General features: G+C 36.4%; 1 protein-coding gene and 1 long non-coding RNA gene across 4 annotated transcripts in view; one reads left to right on the forward strand and one right to left on the reverse strand.

Annotated features, from left to right (window-relative positions):
• The window catches only part of ADCY2 (adenylate cyclase 2), a 197,919-nt gene extending 191,727 nt beyond the window's left edge, over positions 1 to 6,192 (forward strand). For both annotated transcript variants that reach the window (XM_062569786.1, XM_062569787.1), the window contains 2 exons: positions 2,290 to 2,414; positions 3,707 to 6,192. In XM_062569786.1, coding sequence (XP_062425770.1) covers positions 2,290 to 2,414; positions 3,707 to 3,859 — 278 coding nt within the window. In that variant the 3' untranslated portion in view covers positions 3,860 to 6,192. The remainder of the gene's footprint in view (positions 1 to 2,289; positions 2,415 to 3,706) is intronic.
• The window catches only part of LOC134137160 (uncharacterized), a 33,000-nt gene that overhangs the window by 22,774 nt on the left and 813 nt on the right, over positions 1 to 9,413 (reverse strand). The gene's annotated exons all lie outside the window — the stretch shown is intronic.

A 9,413-nucleotide genomic window follows, 5' to 3' on the forward strand; every position in this document is an offset into this window, starting at 1 on the left:
TTCAGGGTGAAATACTAGCTGATTAACATGTTAGTAGAACTAACCAAAAGGGCCATGAAAGTAAATAGCTCCATTTTTTACTGTGTTTAAAAGCCATCTAAATGATATTGGTTGACCATAACTGCCATTGTAGCAAACACTGTTTCAAGTCAGGCACTGAAAAAATGGTAGTATGCCAAGTTAATAATACTTGGAAAATATAGTCCCACAAGTCTGAATGGTTTTATGGACTCTACAATAATTATTCTCGAGATTGTTAACCACATTAATATTTTAAGTTCTTCAGTATCAAAGGAGACAGAAAGACTCTAGATGGGTTTACAAAATCATATGAATGACTTTGGAGGACAAGACCTAGAAACGGCCAGTAAGGTCAGAGTTTGAAATATTTTAGATATACTAAATTCAAGCAAGCATACAAAAATTTCTGCTTTCTTTCCTACTGTTAAATAAAGGAGGGCATTTCTCTTATTCTGCTGTGGTTATTGACAAATAAGAGCAATGACTGCTAGCTGCTTATATTTGTTAGAGGTATGACTTATATTTCAGCTTCTAATAGCTTTTTCTTGTGCATTCTGGTATTTAAGAAAGTACATTACTGCAGCAAGCCATTGAAAGAATGAAGAAGTAAATTAATTCAGGGCTGGTCAAGAACCATGTGTTCCAAAATGTTTATTTCTTTGTAATAATACAAAACAGATTTACCATGCAATATGTAACTTGGAAACTGTGAAATGAAAGCAGTAAATAAATACTGGAAACTTATAAATCCTGTAAATATCTCTGAAGTATTTGAGCACAAACAAAAGTGCAGTTATCCTCTTTTCTTGTCCTTTTTTTGCTAGGCAACTTGCTTCTCTTTTTGACTGTTCTCATATTTATTTCACAGTGCCATCCACCAGCAAAGTGTGCTATTTACCAATCCTTAAATATTTATGTGCTCCTTGAAGCACTGGTAGTAAGTAGCCTTTGCATTCCTTGATACAGCTTAAAAAAAAAGACAAAGCAAATCTAAAGTGTGCCTCCTTCTTGAAGTGTTGCAGAAGTTGGTGAGTTTATAAAAAACTTGTAGAGATACCGTATTCCTGTAAAATGGAACAATTTTCTTCTTGCTCTCTTCTTGACAATACATGTCACATACTTGCAAGCATACTTTTATCAGCAGTGTTAGTACAGATAAAGAGCTGCTGAGTGCCAGAACTAAATGCACAAATTCGTTATAGCAACACTGATGCTTTTAAATCAGGGTTCATGAGGCAAACTTTCACCTTCTAGAGGAAAAAAACACATCTACTTGTGATTTTAAAATGTTTGCTGTAGGTACCATAGAATTTGGACTTCTTTGCTTAATGAAACAAGGAAATGGAAAAAAAATGAAAAAAAGATTTTTAAAAGACACTGTGTCAGAAGTTGCTCATGTGGATTAAACCTCAACGCAGCTTGGCTGCGAATTGGTTTCCTACTTTTTGTGCACTCCAGTGATATCACAGTGGGGAATGACCAGGAAGATGCCAGTTAAGGATGGTTCTGTTGGTTTTACCTCCTGCTTTCTTTCCCTAGTAGCAGAGTACCAATCTCTCCTTTTCAAAAGTAATATGGGACACAAACTGACCACAGAATAAAAGATACCCTGAGTCTAATGAGGGGCTGTAATATGTCCTTTTTTTCACTTTTACAGTCTGCATTTCAGAGCTAGCAATGCATTACTCTTACTCCATGCTTAAGCAAAAGATATGAATATATATATTGATTACACTAAACAGACTAAGGCTGTTCTTAGGAAATCCATTCTGCAGAATGAGGCCTCAAACCCTTCCAGTTCATTCACATTAGTTTATTCTATATTTAAGAAGTGAAGAATGCTGTAAAAGTCATTTGATTTGGTCACCAGTTCTTTGCAGATAGGGGAATTTCTTTTTCATTACAAAGAGAAATGAAGAGAAATTCTGATTTTGCAGAAGTAGCTATTCTCCCTATAGTATGTTTCTCATGCTATATAACCAGTAGCAGCTTATTAGGAAATAAAAATGCAGAAAATACATAACTTATTCAGGATGGAAGGGGGTTGTAAAATTAAAATTAGATGAGCTAACTTTTGTCACTCTTATAAATAACATCCTTCTACAGTAATGGTTGATAAAAGACTTGTGAACAAGCCATTGGTTGTTGTGCCCACTGTTCAGCCACAGGCCAAATACCATGTTCATTGACCTGATACATTACTGGATACACCACTTGTCCTTGTTTGGTTGAGGGTTTTTTTCAACATAAAATTCTGATGTTTTTCAGGTATTAATCATGGACCTGTAATAGCTGGAGTAATTGGAGCTCAAAAACCACAATATGATATCTGGGGCAATACAGTAAATGTGGCCAGCAGGATGGACAGCACTGGTGTCTTAGATAAAATACAGGTAGTCTTGCTTTTGTGCTAATATTAATCATAATCCTTTGGGTTTAGTGCTTAAAAAAAATCATGTTTTTGTGCACTGAATAGGTCTGTGTCATTGAAGCTGAGGATGCCCACCAAAAAAAAGACCTATCAACTGTATATACACATTTCAAAAGAATTAGACTCTAGCAGGAAAGAATTAAAAGTATAGGAAGAAATAGGAGGAGAATCCAAACTTTGTCTTAACTCTACAGAGAATACAGTACAGGAAATGCAGGACCAGATTAAAAGAGAAACTGAGGGAATCACATTTGTATTCTGTGACTTTCAAATGCAAAGTATTAGCTTCATTATCTCTGAAGGACTCTCCTAATGTTCATTATTTCTAAAGTAAAGGAAATGTCCATTACTGCTGTACATCAGATTAAATCCATACAGCATGATGAAGCTTTCATTTTATTGAAATATGCAAATTAATAATCTGTATATATTATTATCTGCATAGATTATAGATAGACTTCTATAGAAAAGATCTGCAGCTTTCTAGCCTTTCGGTAATTTCATATTACAGAATCACATTTTAATTACTTGTCTGTGTGTTGCCTAGCAGTGAGATACCAGCCTGTGACTGAGAGCACACAGGATCTATGATTGAGACCATTAGAACTAAATAATGCAAAATTATAACTTGACTCTTGATCAAAACTGAAAACAGGATAGATCTCAAAGCAATGCCATCTGCAAACATCTGTCTGCATTGCAAAGAAACACTTCCACTCTAATGATGCTGTTGAGCAACCCCTGACCTGGAAGATTTATGCCTAAAATAGTAGAATTGCTTCAAGTTTGTTTCATTGGCAGATTTATGTGAAAAACTGGCAACAGCAGCTCTGACAGATGATGCTTGTATCTCACTATCACTTCATTAACACAGCCTTAATATTTGCAAAAAGATTGGGAAGCTTCAGTCTACTGATATGAAAAACAGCTCTTGGAAGATCACAAAAATGCTGTTTGAGGATAAATGTTGCCCCTAGTGCCATGTGTGTATCTACAAGTCCTCTGTTTTCAATCCTAGATACAAAAATGGTTATACTCTATATAATACTTGCTGTAAGTAACCAGAATGGACACTCAGCCATAGATTCTTTGAAAACTCAGGAGCTCCAACCTCAACTTGAGACCTTTCAAGGCCTACTAAACATGATGGCAAAATCATTTTAATAGCTGAGCACTGATGTTCTCAGCACACTCTGAAAGAAGATTCTGCTTTGCTCTTTTATCAATGCGCTTTTTATTACTGTATTGTTGCAGGTTACAGAGGAGACAAACAATGTCCTACAAATGCTGGGGTACATGAGCACTTGTAGAGGAATAATAAATGTAAAAGGAAAAGGAGAACTGAAGACATACTTTGTACACACGGAAATGACAAGGTCCCTTTCACAAGGGAACGTGGCATCCTGAAGAATGTTTGTAGGTGTCATCGATACTGTATTTTTAGGAAAGTGTCACACACTTTTTAACTACATTATGGCCCTTAACATGCGTGCTATATTCTGGTATGTGGCACTTATTTTAATATGGCTGCACAATAGTCCCATGATCCATCATTTGACATTCCTATATTCGAGGACAGTTGTGTAGCATGCTACAAGACTGGAAGATTGTACTGCAACTTGCACTGTTATATGAAGACAAGAAAAGAAGGAACAGAAATTGGAGGTAACTCATCCTGAAAGGACCAAAAAGAGATGTTAGTGGCAAATGGTAGGAAAAAAAGGCAATAAAGCTAGGGGTGCATACCATTTTCTGATGCATGATGTTTTCTGGAAAATATGGTAGCTCCCCAATAGCATCAACTAATCTGATATTAAAATATACAGTATTTGTAAATAAGTTTACTCTGTCCACACATGATTTGGATGTGATCACCAGTTGCATCTCATAGCCAGGGACACGTTAGGTGGCTTGCTGGCATCCTTTCTGGAGAGAGAACTAACAATGCTGGAACAGTTTTGTACAAACGTGTCAAATGTTTTGAAGCTATTGTCTTTTGTAAGGTTAATTCATTAAAAGTTTATATGTACTTTGTCTTACTGTTGCTGTCTCTTAGTTTTGCTTCCTTCCCATGGCTTCTCTTACTCTCAACTTGTGTGTTTCCTCCTGCTGCTGCTGCTGCTTTTTATTCAGCAGTTAGATGCTGAGGCAGGCTGTGGCCAGCTGTTTCAGTAGCCTACGTCATTAATATCGGCTAGGCTTGCAGTGGCTTTTCAGAAATTGAATCAACACTGTTGTCTTCAGTCATGGCTAATATCTAGGCACTTTGTAGCCATTTGCTCCCTGGGTGATGCGGAAGGCTTAACCTCAAATCCATGAATACAAGCAAAGTGGTGGATGCTGTTGCTACTTTGCGACATGCCTGCAGTGCTCAAACAGTAACTAGGAAAAGCTGTAGGAGAGAATGGGAGTTTTTTTCTCTTTTGCACTTCCTCTTTTGCCCTTGCATGTCTTTCACTTACCGTTATAATGCTGAATTTCATGGGATGTTTAAAACAATCTAACATACCAAAACATAATTATAAGTGGTAGAGACAAAAATGCTAGATGCTAGATAATTAAAATCTCATTGGATTAAAAACTATCATATTTGCAGACTTTAGTAGAGGAGGCTAGGTGAAACGCTTAAAAGCATGTAATTGTACTATCCATGCACCTTTAAAGGCCTCTGTAAAGATTATTTTTGCTTTGCTATTATCAGCACTTGGACTTAACATATTCTTTTAGTCATCATAACAGTCTAACAAGAACAAAATTAATAAAATCTTCCTATTTCAAAAATAACATAAAGTACAAGAAATTTTTCTGGCTGATACCTCATGAATATAGCTGCCAAGTTACGCACTGTTAGGTCTAGTGTGTTACTGAAACATAAAAAGAAAGGTATTCACAGAACAATCTTTCAGATTCCTCATTCATTAACCATGTATTTACATTTGTATTTCATTGTTGTCCCTTGAAAAGGAGTTCTCAAAATTGTGGGTCACAAATAAATGGCATCTGGCACAGTCTTAGTGAGTGTGGCACGGGGTCATTTATGGCAGCCAGCTGTCCACTGGCAAACTGGAATGACAGCAAATTTATAAATGTCAGTATCAGCAGTAAAATAGACTATCTAAATCTGGACCACTTTTAGTTAGTCTGAAGCCAAATGCAAGTTATTTCAGATGTTCAACATAATTTGACATCTCACCCAAAGTTGGAAATGTTTGATCAGTAACTTTCAAAATAGGCTAATAAAGTTCTCATTAAAAAAAAATAGGTTGTTGTCCTTATCATTCTTTTGTTTTAATTAATAAGTTAACAAATATTTTCCATTTGAATGAAAAAAATTCCAAGTGGCTCACTGATCAGTAAGAAATAATTTCCCAGTCACTTCCTAAAACAAGCTATCGGGTAGCTATGCTTAAGATTTCTCCAAAATCCCTCCCCTCTACTTATTACAAATTTTACATACGCACACACTCTTGTTTACACAAAAAATATTATCTTTCTTAGACCTTGAATGTATTCTCAACCCTTTAAATCATATTAGTATTACCATAAGTCAAAGTAATCATTTCCAATTGTGGATGAAAATCCTTTTTATAAAGTTGACTATATTGTACTGTGTGCAGCTTCAGATATAACCTGTATATTCAAGGTTGTGCTTTTCATCTGTATTCTTGCACATTTTGTGAATCTGTAGCAAACCTCATACCTAACTCGATAGACTTGCTTCTATGATATTTATAAAAATTAAGCAAGATTGTATTTCTGCAAGCCATAAAACATTAAAACATTTGAATGGCCATGAACTGACTGGTCCAATGAAATATAAAGAAAGATATGTATGTGCCCTCCAAGAACATACTGAAAATGCCCTTGAAAAGTCTTCTTGTTATATCTACCTATTTAGAAACAAAATAGTTAAATCTTCCAATTATATCTCTAACATCATAAATAATAATGTATATAGTAATATAATCTATTTTTCATATAATCTATATTTCAAATTTTAAGTATAGTTAAAAGAGACCAAAAGCCATTCAGAACACCCAGGTCCTTGCATTCTGTAGTTGCATTCAGACTCTTGCTACTATGCAGGCAAATCCTGCTAAAGAACAAGAAAGTGGCTAAAAGAAGAATAGCCATGCAGTTTAGTGCCAAACCAAAGGAAGGTTTATACCATCCTCTCCACAGTCTTCATTTGCTGAGTATTATTATAAATATCCCTCTAATGCCAAGAAGTGATTTCTATCTAATAAATATTTTCACCTTCTAGTGCATTTTACATCTACGGTTTATACTATTTTATTTTTCCCCTGTCTAGATTGACCCAGAATTATTTTATCCTCTTTCTTCCTTTCCTGCAGCTATTTCCTCTGCCTCAATAACTGAGGCAGTGTATGCCTGAGATCATATCAGTGTATGATCTGAAAGTACTTATGACAATTACACAAACCAGCATTCTGTATGTCATATTTTCTACACCATAATAAGGCTTCAATTCTACAACTTCCGTGCTGGTGCTATAGTTTTGTAAGTTGCTAGCAGATCGCAAAGAATATGAGGTCTAAAGGTAAATGGCAAGTGCAAATGTACCTAACAATAGGAGGCAGTAGCCAAAATATCAATATGGTGATTCACTGTAGTCTCAGAAAATGAGATCCAAAGGAGGATACATGGGAAGTCTGCTGGATTGCTTTCTCAAGCTCAATGCTTTGCTCCCATCCAAGGAGGACTACCAAAGGTCAGGAAGAAAGAAAGACTGAACTTTCAGTTATTTTTGTTAACTACAAAAGCAATCAAGATTACATTAGCATCCTATTTATCCTTTGTGAAAAACATCTTTCATCATGTTCATTTATGTTTCATGTATGTTGTAAAATAACTACGGACCTTGCCTTTTCCCACAGAGGTACAGTTACGAGTGCAGCCTGCACACTGCTGGAGAAACAGCTGGACATCTGAAGGCTGGGCTCTTGAAAGGTGGTTCCATTTTGTTTTCAGGATCTGAATAGTTATTTGAACAGAATGCTTGATATACCAAGAGCTGTACTGTTAGAAATAATGGTTTGTTTGTCCTTGGACAAGCAGTTTTCCATACTGTTGCACTTGCATATGAAGACACTTTAACTTTTCCTGTTCAGACAGCAGACTCTCCCGTACTTGACCAAGATACTCGCCCTTCAGCACTTTTAACAAGTGAATCCCAAACAATTTTAAGACTGAGGCTTTTGAAGCTTTCTCCCTATTCCTTCTTGTCAAAATAGTGGAGTGACTCCAAGGAGAAAACAAACATAGAAAAGAAAGATATGTGCCTAAAAATAAAATAAACACTTAAAGGAGCATTTTTTTCCCTTAAGTACTTTAAACTTTTGTGGATTTGCCCAAAATGGTGTATAAATCAACTGTAGCTGTTTCAGCCTCGAGGTTTTTTTGTAGAATCATTTTAGAATTATTCAAATTTGGGGACAGGAATTGCCCAGGTAAAGTTAGTTTTTCATATGTCAAAATGCACTACAATAACATTTTAATCCTATATTTGCAACAGTGAAGATGTTAATCCCTTTCTGTTGCAGAATGCTACTGTCCAAAACAAAGATTCTGCCAAGAGCTATATGCAAATCCCTGATGGAATATTTCTCAAAGATAAACTGTGGCAATTTGTGGCAATTGAGATGTTCTGCATGAAAATTTAGTTTTGACAGGAAGAAATGCATGTGAAGTATTTTGAAAGATTGATATTCCTAGACTAGGCATTTTCATGTTTGCATTTTAAAACGGTTGTTACAAATAACAATTGTTATGTCCATTGGATGTATAAAATTGTGTATTATCCTGTTCACCAACAGGGTTATTGAACTGAACATTCATTCGACATGGTGAGCTGAAATAGCCATTGAGCAAATAGCATACAAACAATAACTGCAAATTATATCAGCCAACCAGTTATCATTTTACAGTGTAATTGTTTTTAAGTTATTAGCATAAAAATCATTATAATAATATATTTGAAAAGACTGATTCTTCAGTCAAGCAGTAAAAAAAGCCGCAATAAGCCAACTAGGAAGTGTTTGCAATCTGCAGACTGAGGCTTAGTCATAGTAGTTATGCAGAGAATTGTTCGAAACAGCAGATATATTCAAGGAAATTAAAAATTATCCCAAGTTGATCAGGAACATAAAGAGCCCTGAAAAGTATAAAAATTTTGCTGGTGATGCACAGTTGCTTCTCTCTAACCTAGAGCACCTCTAAAGAGCCTACTTCTCTGAGAAATGCTGTGGCTCACTCGGAGGTCAGCTGAAACAAGCACTTGTGTGAAATGACAGCCTCGGCCTCACCAAAGTGAGGACCAATGCTGTGTCCTGCTAAGAGGCCAGAATTTGAGAGTCGTTTTTGCTGCAGCCTCTTTTGCCAGGATGAGGGTTGCAGCATCCATCTCCTCCCAGTGGCTCAGCAGAGCGCCAGGGACGGGCAGCGACCTGATCCTTGGTGAGGCCACACAGCGAGGACGTGAGCTGAATTGCTGAGCCTAAATTTGACAACAGGCCATTCGTCCCAGCTGCAAGCGCGGCCAGTTTGAAACAGATCTGCCAGCTGGTAGCAAGGACAGCTACCGCAGCTATTCTGGGCTTTAACGGCACGCCTAGCTGTCCGTCGGCTGTCCTCCTCCCACACTGTAATCCTTTGCTTAGCCAGTTTCTTTGGGAACTTTCTTGCTAAGTAATTACATAAGCTAGTTTGATATTTCAGAACAGCCACGCTTCCTTTGCGACACCTTGCTGGCTATAAAAATACAAATTAGTTTGTTCAAAATTCAGAAATCTTAGCAGTGGAATCTTAGGAGAATAATGCTATTCCCTTAAAAAAATAAAAAAGGAGCAAACTCAACTTCTTCTCCTTAAGAAAGTGAATGCAAAGCAACTTTTGACGTCTGGGTCTCCGAACTGAGCTGTATTTCAAGACAAACTTTTGA

This window comes from Rhea pennata, chromosome 2 (assembly GCF_028389875.1).
Source record: "Rhea pennata isolate bPtePen1 chromosome 2, bPtePen1.pri, whole genome shotgun sequence".
In the NCBI taxonomy this organism is placed as follows: Eukaryota; Metazoa; Chordata; class Aves; order Rheiformes; family Rheidae; genus Rhea; species Rhea pennata.